The 24,221-nt window shown below is 37.1% G+C and overlaps 1 protein-coding gene across 3 annotated transcripts in view; it reads left to right on the plus strand.

The window, feature by feature from the left end:
- NKAIN2 (sodium/potassium transporting ATPase interacting 2) overlaps positions 1–24,221 on the plus strand; it is a 561,467-nt gene that overhangs the window by 240,684 nt on the left and 296,562 nt on the right. For all 3 annotated transcript variants that reach the window (XR_012653077.1, XM_075046873.1, XM_075046874.1), the window contains exon 2: positions 10,725–10,862. Coding sequence is in view for 2 of the 3 variants with exons in the window: in XM_075046873.1 (XP_074902974.1) it covers positions 10,725–10,862 (138 nt within the window). In the remaining variant the exon portion in view is untranslated. The remainder of the gene's footprint in view (positions 1–10,724; positions 10,863–24,221) is intronic.

Here is a 24,221-nt window from a genome sequence, read left to right on the forward strand (position 1 = left end):
GTTGGTTGGGCTGCATTCCAATTCCTGCCTTAGTGATGCTGGCTGCCTTCAGCCCTGCCAGCACAATAATTATTGCTGAGTTTTCTAGACCTCATCAAACCAGCAAGGTGATCACCCCCTTGGAACTGCTGGGGATATGAGGTATGGAAAAGTGGAATGAAATTGCTGCAACTCTGTGCTATCATGCCAGCAAGTGCCACTTGAATGATGGCAGCTATTGGCAGGGGTAGGGCTCTGCTGGAGGAGAGCTTGCAGCAGTTCTAGATTATAGCTTTTGCTGCTTCCAGGAAGAATTGCTGTGAGCACTGAATTAAAGAAAGCAAATTGGAAGGTGGGGAAAATGAAGATTTAGAGGCAAATGTAGAAGGGGGGATGATGATTTGTGACAATAAAGCAATTTTTGTTTTACTGTATGTGATTGGCTCTTTTATGAAGCAAAAAACCTCCACAAACAGCATAATGTCAGCTATGCAGGTTAGTTAGGCAGCCTTCTCCAGCCTTCGTCATGTAATTAAGGTACCAACTGGTGTCAGCAAACTGATGTCATTCTTCTTCCAATACAAAGAAGTATACCACTATTTACCATATGAAGTATAGAAGCAAATTAAAAAAAAAATAAAAAAATCTTATTTTAGATATTTAACAATGTTGTCATCATCAAAATACCTGCTGAGAGACTGCTACTGTGCTCGAGTGCATATTTTGGACAAACAAATGGGTTTAATCCAGGACACTCAACACTAACCTTTACACAAAATAAACACCCAGTAAAAATTAGAGTTTAGCCTCAAATTAGTTTATGTAAATTATCTCTGTGTAAATCAGAGAAACATTATTGACTGCAGTAAAACATTTATGCAAATAAGAAGGCCCATTATATCCCTCTCTAGTATCTCTGTTTTCTTTCTTGTTTCTCCCTTTTGTTTGAACATTTTAATTTTGATCCAACTATATTTTGTTTTCTGGACAATCTACTCGCACAGAAGTGGAATATTTTGACACCATTCTCATCACTGGGATACAGTGTCACCTATTAGCACTGTGGAATATAACGAGCATTCATCATGTGTGTTTAGTCTTTTGTCAGAGCTTTGCATTTATCCTTTTCCTTGAACCTCACATTTTTAACTTTACAGTCTTAAGAGACTGGGAGTAGAGCTTTGTGATTCATTGTCTCTTAAGCCAGAACTTTATTATAGTACTCCATTTTTCACTATTTGTTACCTTGTAGGTTGATAAGATTTGGCTGCAAACAGATAATATTTCAGAAACAATGTACTTAAGAAGATATTTGTATGCATACATGAACTGGCATACTAAACAGAGGTCAACATACAGTATTACTACATTAGTCATTACAGACTAGCTTTTTATTCATTACATTTGTCATCAGGGCTAGGGAAAAGGAATGGCCAGTCTGCCTTTTAATTTTATTATAGTTTTAATGTTGGTAGAGGTAAGAGAATGAGACTGTAATCTGTACTGCTTACTTATATTACAGAGGCTGTGCTTTCCAGAGGCAGGTGATTGGTTTTGTATTTATTTAAAACAGAAAGCTTAGAGTTCTACTCATTTAAACATATTGTTTCATAAAAACAGAAAAAAAAACCTTCCTGTTTTCCGTGAAATGTTTAATGGGATCTTTTTGAGGGCAATGTCTGACTGACTCACTCTAGCTGTCCACAGGGTTTGGAACGGGGACCCCTATCCCAATTGCTCAATGACCTAGGGTTTTCCTGTAATGACTATGACAGAACAGAGTGTTTCATATGCTGTCTTTTTTTCCTTATAATCATGTTCCAAAGCAGAGTGAATACAAACGGTGAAATATTGAAAATTGCTGCAAATTGGCTGGCTCTAATTAACAATTTTTGAGTTGAATCAACAATCTTTAACTAGCCTATGAGAATATTCCATTTTCTTTACAAAAAACCCCTTCACCCTTAGGATAGAAATTTCCATTTGTGGAACTGGGTAGTAGACAGCAATCGGAGTTCCCTAGCTGTGGTTGAATTTAAAGGTGCTGGGTCTGTGTCACTGGGCATCTGGGAGATGAGATCTGAGACCTTGTGCTTGTCCCTGGAACTCTGGTGCAGAAAGCAGATGACAAGTCTGACTTAAGGTAGCCATGTTGCAGAGCAGATGCATTGATGCCTTCAGCACTACTTGGAGTTCCTTAAGGACTAATGGTTTTATACACAGGTAATAGGCAAAGTTTAGCAGCTAGAAACTTTTCTGACTGTAACTGATGTCAATTATCTGTCTTCCATAAAGTGGTCTGCATAGTTTAAATGCCAGTTTTCAGGCTATGCCAAGGCATGAAAAAGTAATAGGTGCTTCATATATTCTGTGTAAGAATAATGACTATTCCAGCAGGAGCATCTTAAGAGAGAGATTTCTCTAAGGTCAGACAAAGTCAGCATCCTGCTTATCCGGGTTTAGTTGTGGAATGAGTGACTACAAAGCAAGGAGCCCTCTGTGCCTTACGGTTCTGACATGCATTAGTTGCCATTCTCTCTCTTGCTTTGTGGACACTCTTACATGTCTGAATGCAAGTAAAACCACCATAGTGACTCTAGACTGGCTATTTTCACTTGATATATTCCTCTGATACTGAATGCCTGGTTCTTATTATCACAAGACTCAGTCCTGATGAGATAGTGAGTGATCCCTGCCAATACCACTCAAAATTATTTAGCTAATGAGGTTTCTTACAGGTGTGCCTTTCCTGCTGAGGAGTAGAGACTAATTTTTTGTTGTTGTTAGAAGGTAATTTTTTTCAGGTGTTAGGCCACATTCTATTTTTGGCTGAAGAAACATACACAGAAGATAGTTTCACTATCTCAAATTAAGATACCCTAGATACATCCTCTTGTCAACTCCATAATAGCATTACTTCATCTTTGTTGAGTTTACAGATGTAATATACTGTAATTTGAATCACTGTGTAGAAACTCGTTGTGTCTTTGTGAACGAAAGCGAGACCTGTTTTATTGTCAAATATTTCCATAAAGACAGAAACAATTTGAAAGTATTAGATAAGGCTAATCTTTCTGAATGCTCTCTGAATGTTTGATTTTGCTTCCAGGCTTTACTGCAGGCAAATTCAGATTGTACAATTATAAAATATTATTAAGGTTTAATTCAAAAGTATTTTTATGTTCAGAACTGGCTCAAGGCTTCTCAGTAGTGTCAGTAAAATTGAATTTTGTCACCTTAAAGATGAAATTCAAAAGCATTTTTATGTTCAGAATTGGCTCAAGGCTTCTCAGTAGTGTCAGTAAAATTGAATTTTGTCACCTTAAAGATGAGGTGTGAGAGCCAGGGCTTCTATGGTCTTGCTAGAAGAAGGATGCAAAGGATTGAGAGAGAGAGAGGAATAGGAGTAGGGCAGGGAAGTGGAAGGGGACATCTGAGAGATTGGTCCTGATCTTCCCGTTGTCAATGGCATAATGGGGGAAGATGTGGCTGAGTGTGTTGGCAGTGCTTAAGCTTATTTCCACCAGTGGTCACTAACCCATCTATCATGATCCCTCCTTTGGCCACGGTCACAGCTAACCTGTCTCTGCAAAGCTTTGACATAAGCAAAGTAGGCATCAAGCCCGAGACCACACTAATGACCTACCTGACTTTGTACCAGCTAGTCATATGAAGCTAGCAATGCAGAGCACTGCCTCCAGTAAATGCTAGGTTCCCCATATATTTAAGCAGTTTTGATAATCCTTGATCCTATTTTAAGCTTGCACCAGTAAACTGGCACAGCTTTTGTAGCAGCGTCCTGTAGCTGGGGCAGGAACTATGTTGCTATACTGCTTCCAGGCCTGAGCTGGAAGGCAAAGAGATGTCAGCCACATCTGCCCTGCACTCTCTAGTTTCAGAAGCACTGTGGGAAAAGGCAGCCCTCACATCTCTGTCTCTGTGATACAGGCCTGCACTCTGTACATCTGGCCTTTTAAAAGTAAAAATCACATCTAAGCAAGTATATGAAACTGTTCTTATAGAATTCTATCTTCTGTGACTAATGCTTTGTTAATAATTTTTTTTTTCTTTTTTTGCGTGTGTGTGCAGTTAATCTGATTTTGAATGTTCCTAAAAAACACACAGGCAGGTTTTACTAAATGCTTATTGTACTCCTAGCTGGGACCTGACAGCTGAGCGTTTTGTGTATAACATTATCTTGGTTTTAATGTAAAAATGAACCTCAACTTGACCCAATTTATCAGTTTGAGTCTGAACCACCTTTGTGCACATTCAATCCTAATCTTCCCGGTTTTGGTGGAGTGCAAATATGTCTTATCAAAATAATGCACAAATTGTTATTACAAATGTTCATGAACAGGAAATAAAATACTTTACAGGGATTAAAACTCTTAGCACCTCTAAGTTACGATTACTTAAGTTGATCCTTTAGCTGTAATACTAACTTCATAATATTTAGCCTCATTGGTAGAACAGTGATTGATATTTCAAATTTTCCTTCAGGCATGTGAAAAGATGTGGGTTTGATACATATCTAAGTCTTGTTAGTGTTGGCCAGCCAGAAACAAGAAAGTCTACAGTCTTAAAAAACACACACAAAAATTTTGGTATAACGTGATGTTAATGTTTGTGATCTAAACTGTAGCACGAACTTAAGAACCCAACGAATTTAAGCTAGTCATTGGGATCAAGTGTGCAGTTGTACATAACACTTTGCTCTGAAGACAAATGAACTGAAATGAATGAACTGAAATACTCTTCTGGCTTCAAGAATATTGGAAACTACTATACCTCACAAATTCCGAATTTTTGTTGGTTTTTTTGAGTTATTAGCAGAGGTGAATTTGGTCTTGTACAGTAAAAAAACCTATAGACATCTGAGACAATTATCTCTACAGCTGTGTGTAGCTATGTAAAATGTTGCCATGAATTCAAGTATTTGCTCCAGGTTTGAAAATTCAACACGTCTTAAGTGCAACACTTATTTAATTAGGTTTTTTAATCATAATTCTAGCAAAATGGTTCCAATAAGGTTATTCTAAAAATCATTTTAGGAAGCAGTATTAAAAATACCAAATCATTCAGTGTAAAATTAGGGACCTCCCCCCTTTTTTTCCCATCATTTCTCTTTTTCGTGGATATTGGTGTTTCATAGCTTGTGTGGAGAAAGTATTTTGCAAAACCAGAACTTGTTGACCAAGCATTTTGCCAGCAATTTCCTCTTTTTTTCTGCCTCCTCACACAGGAGGTGATTCTTTCAGGGAAGTACTTGGAAGACAGGGTTCTGATTTTGTTATTGTTTGAGTCACTGGGTCTCCTTGTATGTATGGTGGAGTCTAAATGTTTATAAATCGTGAATATAATACCCTGAAGATATGTTCACTGCACAGTAAATAATTTTTATTTAAACCAACTGTCAGCTTCACCAGCTCAGCTTTGGCTAGAATCTTTCTTATTTTCATGTCATGAGTAATAATAACTGAAGTGTTATTTAGATAATAGTTCTGCTTCTCATTACTACATAACAGAAAACCTACTGTAGAAAGCTTGTATTTACCAGGTTTTTATTATTACTATGTTCAGTTAGAGAAGGCGGCAGCTGAGACTTAGAATATACTCTGTACCCGTGGAGAGCCCTGTTGTCCTCAGTAGGTCACAGCAGAAATCCACTTGTACACAATATGATGCAGGGATGTGGTCCTACACAGGATTTTTTAAAAACTATGATTACCTTCTTATCAAGTGCGGTGAAGGCCTATTCCTTCTCTCAGCAGCATCAAACGGATTAAGGACAGGGGCTTAGTATTATATATGGGATTCCTTCAAGGAACCAATGGACAAGTGGAAACTAATTCCTTCTTGATTTTAACTTGAATTACCTGTGCTTGTGATGGTTTTTTTTAGATGTGCTGAGAACACCATTGTGTCCACAGTTCTTCATAGAACTTCATTTTAGTTTTGCCTTTCTTCTTACAAAGAAAAATCCAAATCTTTTTTTCTTTCCCTGCTGTCTTGCAGTAAAGGACTTGACTCACATGCACACTTGCAGATGTGTAGGTGTATTTTGTATGTATTTGACTTTCAAAATATTGTTCTGTTTTTCTGCTGGGTAACTGCGGAGAATTCATTGAGTAACTGGGCCCTCTATCTCAGGGTACTATCTGCAATTTTGATGAAAAATTAAATGAACCTCTCTAAAGAATGGCACAAATATATGCATTCTGCCTCAAAATGATGAAACCGCTGGAGGAGGGTTAGCTGGGTATGTTGTATGTGATGCAGGTAGGCTTTAGCATTAGTATTCTTTCATAAGCCACAGGCCCCAAATACTTGTATTTATTGGGTTCTTTTTAACTTTCTATGCCATAGAACCAAGAACTGAAAGTCATTAAAAAACTATATGTCTAACTTAAAAACACAAGCAAATGATTAGAAGCTGTGGGCATCTGATGCAACACAATTGAGCTGAGGGGACTTAATGAGTTACTGATTAGAGCTTAATTCCTGTAGCTCATTCTTAGCCTGCACCAGTCATGATAAAAACCATGGTTGCTTAATTCTCCTTCACTGTGATTTAAGCTAATATTCTCTTCTCCTTTGGAGTGGACTGAGAGCCTGTAACCATGACTGAGCTGGTGAGTCCATCAGTTGAGTGTGGTCCTGCCCCGGATCCCAGAGTACTGGGTGCCTCTGTGCTGCCCGAGGGCCCTGGCTGGCGGGGGCTGTACATACCTGCTTGTGTGCACTTTAATTTATATCAGTGCAAAGTTGTGATTCTGTATCATTGTGAAGAAGTCGTGGTTGAGTTTCTTCTCAAGGAGCTTTCCGAGGAAAGGCACTTTGTCATTTTCCATTTTGGAGTTTGTGTTATAAATCATCTTTTGACTAGTTTCTCCGTTGTGGTTCCTGTCTGAAATTTTAGTCCAATCATATACTTTAAGGATCATCTCAAAATGGTTTTCTTTATCCTCCAGAAATTCAATTCTTAGATCCCCCAAGGTCAGTAACACTGTTAACCTATTAACAACTGGCCTCTGACAAGAATCTGGAAATAGTTTGAGCTATTCCAACTTGACGGTATACAGACTGGGTTTGGTTTGTATTTATATTTAAAACTGTTAGCAGAAGTCTGGAAAAAACAATGCATTAGTAAAAATGGTTCTGCAATTACCCTTAACTCTTCTATAATTTTATCAGTGCTTACGTAAGATAATCTGTCTATGATATTTTATTTATTTGGAAACCTAAGAAGACAATGTGGTGGATGTTTATTTTCAAACATTAGGAACTGACTCTCCATAACCCTAAATTTTGGGTTCACTGCATTATTAAAATGGAGCTGAATTAAAACATTTTTTTCTTTTGTTACCATAGTGTACTTTTCATCCAAAGTATCAATTTTTCCACTTTCCTGTTCTCATTTTAAACTCTGTTCCCAGAAGAAGAAGAGAGAAAATGGACAATTCTTTATCTATTCCTAGACTTTAAAGATTAATATTTCCTTGTCAGTCCTTTCCGTTCTCTCTGTAATGTCCTTGAAACATCATTAAGCATCTGAAGCTGGTGGATATAATTTGGAGAAAGAAGTGCAGGTTTTTAACCAAAAATTTTAAGTTTTTGAATTAAAGGAAAAAAAAATCAAAATCAGGTCTATATTTTCTCTTGATATGTAAGGAAATCCCTTCTGATTCTGGCATCTGTGGAAGAGGAGGAAGCTACATAATACTGTTTTTAATAGATTTGGTCTGTACTTTGTCCTACTTTTCATTTTTCCCCTTTTAGAAACACAGACCCAATGAGATTTTTTTTAAGTAACTGCGTGTAGAAAGTCCATAGTATTTTACTGTTTGTTTGTCGATTGTTTTTATTTTCTCTCCACCTTCATCTCTTCAGGAAGTGAGAATAAAGATCTCGTTCTCTCCTATATTTTCCATTTGATAAGTCTGCAATGCATGTTGCTGCAGTCTTTTGATCTTCTAAGGAACAGCAGCTGCATTTCCGCAGCATTTTATCTCTGCACAGTCTACCAGAATGCTGCCATTTCACATATCCAGCAGGCCCTCCACACAGCTGATTTCTTGGAGTGACAGAAGAAAGTCTAATAGCAAGTCTGCCTATGGCAAATGTGAGGTAGATACACAGGGACAGAGGTTGTGCAGACTTGTCTCCTTGTTCTGCACAGCCGACGTTTATCCACTGCCTTGCATGCCAGGCTTTCTGGTAGGTCCCCCACCAGAAATGTCAACATGGCCACAAAATCTGAGGCAGTGGTTGCTTGATACTGAAGAAATTGCTAGTCATCAAAAAAAAAGAAAAAAAAAAGTAGTACATTGGCATGTAGGAAGTGAAGATCTGCACAGAATATCCATTTATTTAGCACAGCGCCATAAACAAGTTTTTGGTGGAACTGCTGCGTCTTTCACCAAAAAAAACCCCAAACCCAAACACCAAAACAAAACATGCCTGATGCATGATAGTGCAGTTTTAACTTAGAGTTGCAGCAGGAATATTAGGTTTTCTACTTTTTTGTATAATTAGCTACCATCCTGCAATTTTCCTCTATAATTGGCATACTTAGCTGTATGATTTCCTACTGGCTGAATGATTTGCATCATCCCATGTATTTTTTTACTTGCTGAATCCCTACTATTACTATACTAGAAGCTTGTACAGTCTATACTCTTTTTGCTACTACTTTGCTATTCTTATTTACTCTTTCTTTAGCTGATGAAAATAAGAGCTCTGTGCTCAGAGTGAGCATTTTCCCATTGTTACCTGTTTAACAGCACTAAGATGTAGCAGGTCTTTTGCTGATACCCCTAACAGACTTCACACAGACATTCATAACTCTGCTTTATGCCGCTTGTTGGTCTTTTTTATATAACTGACTACATCAGTAGTCAAGGAAATATTTCTTAATGATAAACTTAGAAACACAGATAGTCTGAGATTTCATGAAGTTCCAAATACTGCTTGGCCTTCCTTTTCTTTCTTTATCACATTGTCACCATTAGAATATTATGTCTTGGGATTCTGGGAACTCTGATGTTGCTTTGCTAGGGAGAGTGGTAGGGTAGCACAAATCAGCTCATTAAGATCTTGGATGATGTAGGACAAGAATCTCTTTCTGTCAATAAATCTGTAAAATAAAATGGTAGGCAAAATACCAAGACTGGGTTTAAGTGGGATGCATTGTGTGAAAGGAATTTTTGTTGTAGAGAGGAATTCAGTGGTTGACATGAAACCCTGAACTTTCAAATTCAAAATGATATGGCTGATAAACTTCCCCAGGGTTATTTTGACAATCCCTATCTTAAAGTTCAACATATTCCAATAAGTACTATATAATTAACACTCTTTACATTTGCAACGCTGGTGTAAGTGTAGGCTGTCTTTTTAATGGCAAGCTTTCTTACTAAATTTCCAAAAGAAAGTGTTGGTGTGGCAGTGGACTGCGGCATGAAAATTGAAAAACTCTCCCATAGCTATATCATGCAAGAACAGTGGTGAACAGTAGTTAATTATTCATTTAGTACTTCATCATAAAAGGTGTTAATTTTTGAATGAAAGGAGTGTGTGGCAGATACACCTAATTCAATTAATCCACAGCATAATATAAACTGAGTAAATAGTCACCTGTCATTTAATGAAACTTTATGAAGTAATAGACTGCTTTTTATTTCTTTCTTTTGTGTGTGTGATGTTGGCATTGTTGTTGTCATTATTATTATTATTATTATCATTATTTTTTTCATTTTTATTATTAAAATTTTCATGAAACTCATCTGTTCACCATTCCAGTTAGTGAAATTGTTGGAATGGTGTCACAGAAAATCCCTACCCTTTCTGTCTAAATTCACTTCACCATTACATTGCCTTCTAATATTCACATCAGTATTATTTTTGTCAAAACATGCCATTCTGCCAATGGAGTGGGGTGCAGTGCTGTATTCTGACATAATCCAAACACCAGTTAAGAGACACCTACTATTTCTGAAATTCTGAAATTATTTCTACTGATACTGTTAGAAATGCAGTTTTTCCACTAATTTATCTGCTTGGAATGGTATTGCTTGAAAACTGTCATCAACAGCCCAAGATTGTCCCTTAATTCACTTTCTAAAATTATGTATCTAGAGTCTTGGGTAATATCTTATACTTCAGCTGATGTTTGTGACAGTGGGAGGAGGTGAACTAGAGTCATTATGAGTGGAACCAGGTCAAAAAGTCATTTGGTTACAGGTAAAAGCCCACTGACAGGATAGCTGGGGATAGAGGGAAGAGAAAAAATCAAAAGGTAGGGAGATAATGGAAAAAAAGAGACAGGACTAGGCTGAAGGATGGTGTTTCTGAGTGGAAGCAAAGTAGCTGAGATGTCATAAGCATGCCACTTATTTTCAGCACAGATACCCTAGAACATTATAGCATTTGCTGGTGTATATAACAAAATGATTTGTGTTTCTCCTCCTGCAAACATACCATCCTAGCGAACAGTTTAGTATCTCGGAAGAATTGCCCACATGAATATTTCAGCTGACTGAATATAACTCAGTAAACTGTCAGTGAGAAATGCAGCTTTCATTAAAACAAGAAGATGAAACATTGCAAACTTATTTCATTTTACTGCTGACAGAAGTTTTTTTTTTAACTCAGGGCAATTATCTTGGTTATGGGAAGGGGAAATGCCCTAATAGATGTTTCCTGGTCTGTCCTAATCTCTTTATGCTTTTTCTTTTTAATCATAGGTTTCTGTGCTCGAGAGGCAGATATTTGACTTCCTTGGTTATCAGTGGGCACCCATCCTGGCAAATTTTATACACATTATTATAGTCATACTTGGCTTATTTGGAACTATCCAGTACAGACCTCGTTACATAACAGGAGTGAGTATTTAATTTTATTTACTTATTTTGATGTGTGTGTAAAAACAAACAACAACAAAAAAGCATTCCAAACTCTACTGCTTATAAATCAAATAGAAATCTTATCTTGGTTTAACTTTTTTCTGCAATATTTTACATTTACTTATTATACTTTTGAGACACCTGCAATAATTAAGTGGTAACAACCTACAAAAGTTGAAGTCAATATGATCACAAACTACTTGACAATATGAACTTTCAAGAAGTGAAGTCAGTTTAAAGAATTACAGCATCCTTAGAATTACAGGGATTTAGAGCTAGAATAAATGCTAGTCATAACTTTCCTAGATGCACTGGACCTCCCCAACAGATCTATGATTTATTATAGTTACTTGTTATTGTTATGAACCATTGTTCCTGGAGTGCCTATCTGTTATGTTTTTCTATGCCTAGAAAATATAGTCAAAGTTGAAAATGAAGTATGAGAATATGGTAAGAAATGCAGGTTTGATGGTAACGGACTGAGAGCACCAGAAAAAAAGTAAGGATTTGGACCTTTATATTTTTAATCCATTTATTTTCCTTAGTCAGCTACCCCTCATACACAGACTCACATACAGTATTGCTGTACTCTCTGGTGCAATACAGTATTAATGAAATCCTCATTTCATAATGAAATCCTCATTTCATACTCTGGGTTTGTTTTTTTCCCCATTTGTAGGTCCATAAAGGAAGAATAACAAATCTGAAAGTCATCGTTCAGAACACCTTTTGTTAGAAAGAGTTTTGCATAACAATATTTCTATCAAAATTGACTGCCAATTCAGTTAAAGCTTGTATACTTTTCAGAGACAGACAGCAGTCAAAAAGATTTGCCCGTACACAACCATATTTCATGGCAAATGAAAATAACTCCACTGAAACTATACCTGCTTCTGCAAAGTCTGTTTCCTCTTATACTGTTCCCTCATATACCAGTAATCACTCAGGAGATAGAAAGGTTTTGCTTGTACGCCTGTGCTACAATCTGTATTTCAGTAGTGTGGTGCTAACTGTAATACATTAACATTTGTGTCTGTGTTTCTATCTCTGTGATTTCCTGTATGAAGAATATGTGTGTCCACATTTATAATGTCTTTTGCATGCACACAGTTTAATATATTCCAACACATATATTATCAACATTGAAAAATATATTGCAAGCTGTAAATATTTGGAGTGTTTCCTTCAAGTCACAACTCTGAGAGTCACATGAATGTGAACTGGAGCTTTCTTCTTCCATTTCTAGCTCTTTGACCAGTACAAAATGCTTGAAAATAAAACCCCAAAATTCAAGCAAGTGTCAGTTAAATAAAAAGGGTAACAAGTTCCATCCCAAGATTATTCCAGGGCATAAAAACGAGCATAAGCATAAAATGCTTCTCTGAGCTAAACAAAAAAACTAGATTTAAATGGCCTTTTCAACAGGAGTACAGAAAATTACCTGCTACAATGATGAGTACATCGTGAATGGGGAGGAATACCAGCCTTATAAATAGGTACCATTCACATGAGTTTCTGGATGATATGGTTTGTGCCACACCATCCTACTAATTTTCACGCATATCTTTTCTTAGAGCACCCCCTCACTGTGTAGCCCATCTGGCTTTGTGAGTTTGCCTCCCTGCATCCTCTCATTGAATTGGATAGAACCAATCTAAGATCAAATTGTTTGTCTTGCTCAGATTTTATAATAGACACCTGTATCTGCCATTTATCACAGTCTGCTTAGATAAGGAAACAGAGACGAAACTTTCATTTAGTTGGATCAACAGAGGAGTGCTGTGATTTTTTTCATTTCTACTACTGTTCTCTTTGGAGAGCATCTAAAGTCAGGATGAGGGAAATGGTACTGGTCACTGGAGGGACAGATAAGGGAACTGCATCCTTTTATTCAGTTCCACTGGGCCCAGAATAGGCACCTTGTTGAAGCTGGGCAAAACTCAGTGGCGTCGTCTGACATCAGGAGTAAAGTTCAGTTCAAAGGCAAGAAAGACAACAGCCTATAAGCCTGCAAAGGTGTAGCTATGAGGTTTTAGGTGAGTGGATGTAAATACTCAGACTTCAATAGATTCTGCAGGGGTCAATCTATCTTGAGTGGACTCTACAGAACCCTTAATCCACAGTCACATTAGTACTTTGAGTATAGCTTGCTTCAGCAGAACTACAATAAATTTCCTTTTTACTGTGCATGCTTCATAAAGGATATCACAAAAATGTTTTCCAGAGGTTGTGAATCATAGGTTAAAGAGAGCAAGGAGGTTTTAAGGTGAGATTTAAAGAATTGATTCAGTGGCTTAGGGAGAAGAGGAGATAAGTTTTAGACAGATGGGACACCACAAGTGAAAGTGTGTCCTTGAACTTGCAAGAGTCACAGAGAAGTTTAGAAGTGGGTGAGGGGAAAAGGTGACTGTGTGGTTTTAGGCCTTGGAAAATAGTTTAAATGACATGGGATGCAGCAGTTGTGGTGGACAAAGAAGACAGGAAATTGAAGTTTAATATCATCAGAGGGGTTAATCTTAATTCAGAAAGAACACATTTTTGCATGTAAACCTAAACCATTAACCAACAAATGAGCAATTGATGCAGGAGGTGAAACATCTGTTCTGAGGGTGGGAATGAGTGCCTTTTCAAAGATTTCTCTTCAAAAGATAATAAGCTATTTTTTTGTAAAAACAATAGTCATAAAAGGACTGCTTAACAGCACTATACTGAAACAGAGAATAAGGATTTCAGTAGGAGCAAAGGTTAGCCAGTGTAATGCCTGAGATATAAATGTTGTTTTTCATAGTGCTATCATAGGATCCATCAATGCAAATGCCTGAAAGGTAATACCAATGCAAATTGTTAAGGGTTCTGGAAAGAAGCAATGCTCTTCACCTGGGTAGGGCTATGCCTGGAGGCTCAGTGTCTCCCCATTCCTTCGATAGAGGGATTTCAGCTGTGCTGATATACTCAGTGCATATTCCTCACTCTGCTATGGATTATTAATCTCCTGACTAATCTAGTGACCTACTACAATGGAGTAACTGCATCAGTAGACAAGGGAAAAGCTATGGATATAATCTATCTAGACTTCTGTAAGGCTTTTGATATGGCCCCCCCAACATTCTGGCTGCTAAATTGAAGAGATATATGGGTTTGACAGATGGACTGTTAGATGGATAAGGAAGTGGCTGGATGGCCTCATCCAAAGTGTTTTACTCAATGGCTCAATGTCTCAATGGAAACCAGTCCCTCAGGGGTCCATACTGGGACCAATAGTATTTAATAACTTCATCAACAACATAGACAGTGGGATTGAGTGCACCCTCAGCAAGTTTGCAGACAATACCAACCTGAGTGGTGCAGTTGATTTGCTGGAGGGAAGGGATGTCACCCAGAGGGACCTTGGCAGCCTTGAGGAGTGGGCCCATGTGAACCTCAGGAAGTTCAATAAGGCCAAGTGCAAGGTCCTGCACATGGATCAGGGCAATCCCTGATATCAGTACAGCCTGAGAGATGAACGGATTGAGAGCAGCCCTGTGGAGAAGGACTTCGGGGTACTGTTGGATGAAAAATTGGACATGAGCTATCAATGTGCTCTTGCAGCCCAAAAAGCCAACCATATCCTGGGCTGCATAAAAAGAAGTGTGACAAGCAGGTTGAGGGAGGTGATTCTCCCCCTCTGCTCAACTATCCTGAGATCCCACGGGGAGTACTGTGTCCAGCTCTGGGGCCCACAGTGCGAGAAAGGCATGGACCTGTTAGAGCAGGTCCAGAGGAAGGCCACAAAAACAGTCAGAGGGATGGAACACCTCTTCTATGAAGAAAGGCTGAGACAATTGGGGTTGTTCAGCCTGGAGAAGAGAAGGCTCTGGGGAAACCTTATTGCAGCCTTTCAGTATATAAAGGGGACTTAAAAGAAAGATGGAGAAAGACTTTTTACCAGGGCCTGTAGTGACAGGGCAAGGGACAATAGGTTTAAACTGAAAGAGGGTAGGTTTAGACTGAACGTAAGGAAGAAAATTTTTGCAATGAGGATGGCAAGACACAAGGAACAGGTTGCCCAGAGAAGTTGTGGATGCCCCATCCTTGGAAGTCTTCAAGGTCAGGTTGGATGGAGCTTTGAGAAACCTGATCTAGTGAAAGATATCCCTGCCCATGGCAGGAGTAGATGAACTTTAAAGGTCCCTTCTGACCAAATTATTCTGTGATTCTATGATTCTATGAAAGAAAAAGAGTAAGGAAATGGCACTATATTGTCGTGGTTTAATCCCCGTTGGCAGCTAAGCACCACGCAGCCACTCATTCACTCCCCCCCCACCCCCCAGTGGGATGGGGGAGAGAATCGGGAAAAGAAGTAAAACTCGTGGGTTAAGATAAGACCAGTTTAATAGAACAGAAAAGAAGAAACTAATGATAATAATAACACTAATAAAATGACAATAGTATTAATAAAAGGATTAGAATATACAAGTGATGCACAATGCAATTGCTCACCACCTGCCGATTGACACCCAGTTAGTCCCCAAGCGGCAATCCCCCCGCCCCCACTCCCCCCATTTTATATACGAGATGTGATGTCACATGGTATGGAATACCCCGTTGGCCACTTTGGGTCAGCTGCCCTGGCTGTGTCCTGTCCCAACTTCTTGTGCCCCTCCAGCTTTCTCGCTGGCTGGGCATGAGAAGCTGAAAAATCCATGACTTTAGACTAAACATCACTTAGCAACAACTGCAAACATCAGTGTTATCAACATTCTTCTCATCCTGAACTCAAAACATAGCACTGTACCAGCTACTAGGAGGACAATTAACTCTATTCCAGCTGAAACAAGGATATATATGAATTGATGTTTTTTGCGTTATGAGAAACCTTTGCAATCTCATTTTACAGTTTTCTTAACATTTCTAGAAGGCAATCTCAGAATATGCAAGAAGGACAAAAAGTCCCATTTGTACTGAATGTCATTCTTTTCTCCAAACAGAGGAATGCACCTGACAAGTGAAGCCCACCTTATGGTTCTCCAGTGCTACAGAGCTAGCACTGTAAAATTAAGTAGTCTGTTTCTTCACTGCCATGGGAAGAAGATAAAGGAATGTCTAGTGGAGCTTGACAGTGACATAAACAGATAGAGAAAAACTTTGAAGTGAATTATGAAATATAAGAACTTGAGGAAAATCATGTCTGGGAGGTGGATTCCACTGTAATTTTCACAGTTTATTTGTACCTTCTAGACTTGTTATATTTACTTTCTCTAGAATTAGTTCCAGCAAAGAGAGAGTTTTTGTACAATTCTGTAGGTTTTACTGAGCAGTCTTATAGACAAAACAAGAGTGATAAGGAAGTGAAAAAGCATTTGCACTGAAGAATAAATTCTCCTGCGTTAAGCATATAGTGAAGACCTAATACCAGTAAGAAAGAAAACTTTTAATCCAGAAGGAATTACATTGTTTCAAACCTGTGATAGTAGGAGATTGTACAAATTGTTTTCTTGTAATGACTTATTCATTGCACAGTCCAAGTGGACTTTGGTTGTGTGTGAAGCAAAATTATGCAGTGGACAATAATGTTACTAACATTCTTCCAGGGATTAATTTATTCTGTTCTAGTATTTCCTCCTCTTAAACATGATAGTAACACCCCCTAATAATAGTGAACTTAATAGGCACTCCTACAGACCACAATATACTAGCAGAAGAGAACAAGGATCTCAGTTTGACACAGAGCAAATTTGCAACCTTTAAGAGCAAAAAGAATCTTGTACAGGATAATACCTGGTCACATTAAGTCTGGGAGAAAAGGATAGATTATTACTGGTACATTACTTAACACATAATTGCTGATATATATTAAAAAAGAGAAAGAGGCAATTACCTTATGTCTGAGCTTCTTGCAGCATCCTCAGTCTGCCAAACTATTAGGCCCCAGAGAGTATAACTGAGTTAATCTATGTCTTTTTAAAGACTAGTCATTGTCAATCGTTTCAGCACCCCTAGTGGGATCTTCTTAATGCCTTATATGACAAGTAGCCCTGAGTCTACCACATCTGGTATTTCAGATGTATATTGCAATTTGGTATCTTCCATGGTTTTTAAATGTTTAAAGTAGTACATGAAAGTGTGCAGCAGTTCATCTGTCATGTGTGCATGACAGGATACTATCAAACAACATTAACCAGGCCATAGAAAACTCTAAAGCCAAGAACAGTAGGGAATCTGCAGTTCTAGAGCCATGCTCTCTTAGCTAATTTTTTTAATTTTAAGGACAGACTCCATATAGTTAATGATTTGGCCAGAATTTTTGGTGAGAAGACATTTCAGGAGACCATTTTGCTAAAACTTGTAAGAGAACCAGTTTTCAGTTCTTTTTCCTGATGAGTTATTTATATTAAAAGAAAAGATTCCTATGCTTAACATTTTTTAATAACCGAGTTCTGAGTTTAATTTACCTTATTGACCTAATCCGATTTATTTTCCAGATTCTTGTTTTATTTAAAATAAGAAAGTGTGTGTACTCAAGCTCAATACAGGAATTATTAAAAAATATATTTTACTTCTGCTTTCTTTATAGCTGTTGGGAAAAAAATAGAGTGAGAGACCCATTTAATAAAGAGGAGAATGAAATGAAATGGAATGGTCATTGTACATTCTGGTCAGCCTGCAAGGCACAAAGTTCTTGAAGTCTATGAAGTCAAACTCCTACCTGAGACTGCTCTCTATAACGGGGTTTCTCATGAAGTACTTTGTCTCCATTCTGAGACAAATGATTTATTGCTTCACCTTAATTGTACTTATTGGATGATTTATTATGTTGCAACTAAAATGTAGACATTTAGTTATAGAAGGAGGTACATAGTCACAAAAAATACTCCTATGCTCTACACAACTTTTCAGAGCAAATGATAATTTGGGGACATAAGCAATAATCTTCTGCATAATCGTTTTGAGCTAATGCCCAATAATACTGTAAGTACAATTAAGTAAATAAGGACCTTGAACATTTTAGTAGCAGCTTTGTCTGTTGGCTGTCACAGGAGACTGTGAATCAGGATACTGATTCTGTTTCAAAATGTGCCATTGGCAAGATGTTTTGTTTGCTAACATGTCGTTCAAGCACACATAATCATATTCTTCAGTTTGTTCCTTGATTCAGTAGTTTGCCATGGATAATAATGAATGTGAATGTTTATTCTGTAGTTTGTATCTATGCTCTTTCAATGTATTCAGTTACTGAATACAATATTGCTAATACTCAGCCTAGATTTCTGGTAATTTTAATTGTAAATTAAGCAATAAAATAGCTGTATAAATAAATAGATATTATTTCTACTTATCTTTCAAAGAAGACCAGCCTCTTAAACTCATGTTTCTAGCACAAATGTGTTTGAAAAAACAATTTCTTTTCTGCAAGTATCACTAATACTAGCAACAGAATGATTATTTTTTTAGGATATTCTGTCACTATATTTACTAAAATCTTTGCTGAATGTCAACCAGAAAGTAAGCTGAACAAGACTGAAGTAAATCCACTTAAAATTGGAAATGGTACTTGTAGGAAACATTTTTCATTATCCATGCTGTTCTTGTGTAAAATTTCCAGGATTTATTGGTTCCAGTCAGGCTGAAAATATCATGATGCAAGTTGATTTGTATTTTAGTACTTACCGGCCAGATCAAAACCAGGAAGTGTGTGACCACAGAGGTTGTATTTCCATGTTAGTAGGAAAATCTGTGTCAGTAAAAACTTAAATAATGGCTAAAAAGTCAGAGATAATCCAAATGTATATATACCCACTGGAAAAGTTAGAACAAAAAAGAAAGGTGTCCCAATGACAAGCAATAAAAGGGAATGTTGACAGAATAGTACTTTTCTCAAATAGTAGAATTCCAGAAATTAAGCACTATACAGTGAGCGTGTACCTTAAACAGGGAGGACAGAATAACTATTTTATTTGGGAAATGCATGTGTATAAAGTTCTTACACTTGGTAAGGAGTAAATGGAGGTACTCATCCAGTAGTTTCAAGTCACAGTAATATAAGCACACTATCATTACACTTTCAATCAGAAAGATCAAAAGGATTCAGAAAATACAAACTACACAAGATCAAGGAGATAATAGCATCCCACAAAGTGTTCATTATGGAAAGATCTGTCTACATCCAAATAGAACAAATGCTCAGTCAGGCCAAACTTTAACAAAATAGTTCCTCAGTGCTTACTCATTTTATTCTTGGGGCCGTTGATTAAAAATTAGTCACATAGAAAGTTTGCCTTCAGTTGAAAGTAAATCAGATGAGTTTGTTAAAAAATAATTACATCTGAGTCATCAAATAATAGTGACTAAATTATTAGTGGTCACTGCAGCTCAGAAAATATCAAGAAACAAACATTTATTACTAATCCTCATCATGGTGAATAATGGGGAATAAAATCTTGATCATAGTTTAGGATCCCCAGAGACTCCCAAATTAAAAAGGAGACAAAGCAAAGAAGAAACAGCACACTCATATAGCTACTTAGTAAAGATGGTTAACTAAAATTAATGTCACTGTGTGAGTTCGTGTCTGATGAAGTAAATTAAAAAAGAAAATTGCTAAAATTATAATACAGCATATGATTGTATAGAAGTAAGAAAAAGCTTTGAAGAGCAAAGTGCATGACCAAGAGTATGAGGACAAACAAAACAAGTACAGAATAAAACCAGAAAACTTAAAAGAGCACTACTAAACCATGAAAATGAGTATTGCAGAACCATTTTTGGGACACTCTGGTAAAGCTCCAAATCATAACATGAATTAAGACTATTACAGTGCTGGAGAATCCACCTCGACCTGAATTAACCCCAAGTTTCATTCATGGTTTCATTTTCATTATGCCAGATTAATCGATACTAAATGAAGCACTGGCATTTTATGGTATAGTAATTACTGCATAGGGGCACTTTCATGAAATGCTTACCATGCCATGAAACGAGAATTCTGCTTAGCATTTCCCACGATAAGTATTCAAAATCACCAACATTATTTTCATTACAGAATTTATACTAAATAGTTTGATTAAGGGATGCTTGCTGTTTGTTGAAGATCACGTTCCTAAAAAGATCCTTTGTCCTAGTCAACTTTTCAGTAATCCTCTTTCAGATCTTATCAGTGTTTTCTGAAATATCTCTGTGTTCAGAAACACCTGGAGCAAAAGCATGTTATTACAACTTTTTCTCTTAAAAATTCTTATAAAAGATTACTGATAACAATTTGGATGTCACAGAAGAGTAGAGTTTGGGATTCTTTTTATAGTCTGTCCTTTCACTACTGGATGCTACCTCCGTGAGAATGACCTTTGTAAACTTTGCTAACTGGTGCTTTATTGGAGAGTTTTGCTCACTTCTGGTAGATGCTGTGAAAAATCAGTAGGGATGTAAGTAGAAGACTGCCCTTTGGACTTTAAACAACATTTGCTGAAAGGGATTTCAATTCACAGGGAGGTATGCTGTTTAATAGAGTGCTTTTGCTGCTGTTGTGTTAAAAGATCAGATTTTAGTATGTTGTGGATTTAAATGTGCTTTTCATTTATATTTAAAAGGACAGGCTCAGCAGTTTACTTTTGAAACTGAATCTAGGCTTCTTTATGGTAGAGGTGGGAATGTGAAGGGAGTAGAAGTTAGTGAATAGCTAGCTGGTCAATGTCATAGCTGTAGGGGTTCGACTAATCCAAATTTTGAGTTTAACGACTTGCATGCATACAGAATTTGAACAAAGAAAAGCTTAAGTATTCCAACGGTCAAAAAGTCATTCTTTCTTTATGCTTATTGCTTAGTTTATTGACGGAATATTAAATATCAGTTAAAACAGATGGTCTGCTTTTGTACCTGACAATCAGTCCAGAAAGCTAGTCTAGGCTTTGATTACACTGGGGTTTTGAAATTAGACTTTTAGAAATATTTTGATAACTTGCAAGAGATCTCAACAGATCTCAAATTCTCCAGCCCTTGAGATTCAGCTGGGCCTTGGGCAGATATGTTGGAGAATCACTTCCAGTATAATATTATGCAGAGTGCACCTGTCTTGACTAAATGGAAGTAGATGAAAGAAGGTAGCCTACAGTAAATTTCTCCTGCATTTTCTGCCTTTTTTTGGCTCTTGACTTTAAAATTTTCACAGTATTTAGAATAAAGACCACACAAAGTAATTAATTTTTTTTTCATAAAAATTGTCTGAGTAAAGTTGACTACTTTCATCTGCTCTCTTCATTGGAACATGTGTGTGAGGCATTGAGGTACAAAAGGATTAATCTAATGGAAATTATGAAAAGGAAATTTCTTCTGTGTTCAGAAAACCTGATCCAACTTCTTCTTAAGAAAGTGTAAAATATTCTTTCAAGATTAAAGAGTACCCAGACAGTTAGTCTACCAGCTCTAGGGAAGCACAATGGGGAAAAAAACCAACCAACCAACCAAAAAACACAACAAAAAACTGTTGATCAGAGAACTAGTCGAGACATAAAAAAGAAATGATCCCAGCTAAGTCATCTTAAGTCTCTGATTCCTCTAAGTTGTGTATAAGACATTACTTTTTCAATAGTCCCCTACTGTCAGAAAACAGAGTTCTAAAGCGAAAAAGTGTACCAGCCCTCTGGAGTTTCATTGTAGATAATTGAGTGAGAAGCTGTCAGACTCCAAGAGGTCTTTTGAATAGTAAACATTTTGAAAACACTATAAACTCTTCTCGGTTTTTTGAGCATGAAATCTTTTAGGTTCTTAGAGCCACTGAATCTTGAAAACTAATTTGAGATGTTTTCAGAAAATACGATGAAAGGCACCCTGGACAAGACTCCAGGACAGAGTTTACTTCAACAACAGTTCTGCTTGGAGTTTTGTTTTCTTTTAGATTGAGATGGATTTTCATTAATTTTCAGACTGTTTTGTAAGTTTTCCATTATAACAAATCCTTTTAAAGATACTTAGCTAATAATATTTTTTAAAGTGATATATATGTTGAGTATTAGAAGATGAAAGATTATAATTTGCATCATTTAATGAAGTACAGCATTGATTTCCAGGAAATTTTATGCAGAACCTGTTCAGTGCATGAAACTGTCTGATAATTTTAATTTAAATCCTTAATTATTAGTTTCATAGCAGGTTTAACTAGTGTAGAATTCAGCTACATTCAACCTTTCCTAATGCTTTTATCCCCTTTCAGTGAATTGTATTCACATTTAAAAAGTAGCCATTCAAAATGTCTTTCCCTCATCCATTCCACAGAGAAGGAAGGTGGTTTTCCAGGGAGTCTCCACTGAGGTGTACTGTGTAGAACTGCAAATAACATATAACAAATATGGTATTTTCTTTTCATTCAAACCAGATTGCTCACTAACAGAATCCCTGGAAATGTGCCAAAACATGAAGTTCCTACATTTCATTTTCTCTTTCTTTAGAATAGATCCTCTGGTTTGTCACTATAATGACAAGAGGGGTTTATTCTACAGGTCTTTTTGAGGTTTTTTGTGGTTTGTTTTTTGGGTTTTTTTAAGAACTAGCAACCCTGTCTGTTAAAATAATGCCTAATTGGCACTTTGTAGTTGGAATACTATAAAAGGCATGGAGAATGAATGACTTAGCTGATGATGTCTTTAACAGATACTCAGAGGAAGAGATTAGAGAGAAAATCCATGGGTTTTGCTACGGCTACCTAAACTGCAGTTGAAAGCATTAAAATTCTCTCAAACACCCAATAGCTCTGGCCAGCTAGAGATAATTAAAAGTGAAGTGAGGGTAAGGTAACATTTCCACTGCTCTGAGATGACCTCTGTAGTTCAGTGCCAAATATTTCTTTTTATCTAGAGTAATCAGATTTCTTTGTATTTCCCACAGTTGCTGCTATACCTGTTACTGTGGATTACCACACTGTTTATTTAGTATTTTTCTGCCTGGCATATATCAATTACTACTGACATTAGCTTGTCTAAGAGGTTAGAGCTCTATCTTTTTATCTTGTACGTGTTTATACCATGCATTCATGGAGTATCTGCCCACCTCAGAGCTTTTGATGCCTCTGTCCTTGTGTCACACTACTGAAGTAGGGAAGTACTCCCCCCACTGCTTTACAAAGTGGGAACTGAAACACTAAAAGACTGAGACGTTTTCTGAGTACCAGAGGAAAGGCTGTGACAGATCAACACATGAATCAATTTTTCTCAAGTTACAAGCCAGTGCTTTATCCACTGCATCATGCAAACATAGAGATGCCCCAAACTCTCTATAAAGTCTAGGAATAAATATTGGGATCACAGCTACTTAACAGCATGGAATACTTCTGGAAGAAAACAAAGAATAATAAAGCAGTCTTTGGGCAGTATCTTTCTCACCAAGGGAAGAGTCTGCCAATGCCTCAAGCTGTCTTTACGATAACTCTTTTGTCAGACTCAGTGGCTGTTACGATGGTGACTGGGACCCGTAGTTGCACTCCTTCCAGGAAGAGATTAATATATTTTAATTAACAGCTTACACCACAATGAGATAAGCATTAGAAAAGAAAAGGAAACATTGCCTCTAGTCCAAACTACCTACCCAAGTCTCACATTCCTCTGCTGCGTTGCCTCTCCTTGCAACAGGCTGTAGGTTCAGAGCTTGTTCTGGAGTTAAAGTCACATAACAACAGCTCTGCTGCTACTCCACTTTTGATTCCAGCACTTTCTGTACTTCTATGTCTTCCTCTAGTCTCTTCACCTTGATTCAGCCACTAATCTCCACACATATATTTAAAACGGCATTGTGCTGCATGTAGCTAAAACAAAGCTGTCCGTTTTAAATTAAATTAAGTCTGTCTAACAGTACTTACCAATACATTGCACTGAAACCTAGTTCTTGTTTTGGTCAACTGATTTGAGATTTAGGCAATCTTAGTCATTCACATGAAGTTGACTTTAGTCATAGTTGGTTTACATCTCTGCACAGGATGACCTGCCAGTACGTGGAGTCCGTTCTTATCTTTATTTCCAAGAGTTTTTTCTAGGCAATGTGACTGATTCTCTTCTTTTGTGAGTTTCATTGTCACGCCGAGGTTATGCTTCAGGAAAGGCGCATTGAGAATCACACAGAGCTGTACTAGTCTATTCATTTACAAATCACCATTTCCAATTTTGAGAGAAGATAGAGATGATTTTCTTCAGTCATTCCAAATGTGGCTTTTTCTTTTGCCTTCTGAAAAAGAACCTTCATAAAAATAATTCTGTAAATCTCCTTGTCACAAATCTCCATTTCAGAACTTCAGACGTGTTTCTCTCTTCTCATCTGTACTTACCTTTTTCAGTTTTTAATGTTTTCATTATGATTTTCAACTCCTGAAGCTCCACAAGA

This window comes from Buteo buteo, chromosome 15, assembly GCF_964188355.1.
Source record: "Buteo buteo chromosome 15, bButBut1.hap1.1, whole genome shotgun sequence".
Classification (NCBI taxonomy): Eukaryota; Metazoa; Chordata; class Aves; order Accipitriformes; family Accipitridae; genus Buteo; species Buteo buteo.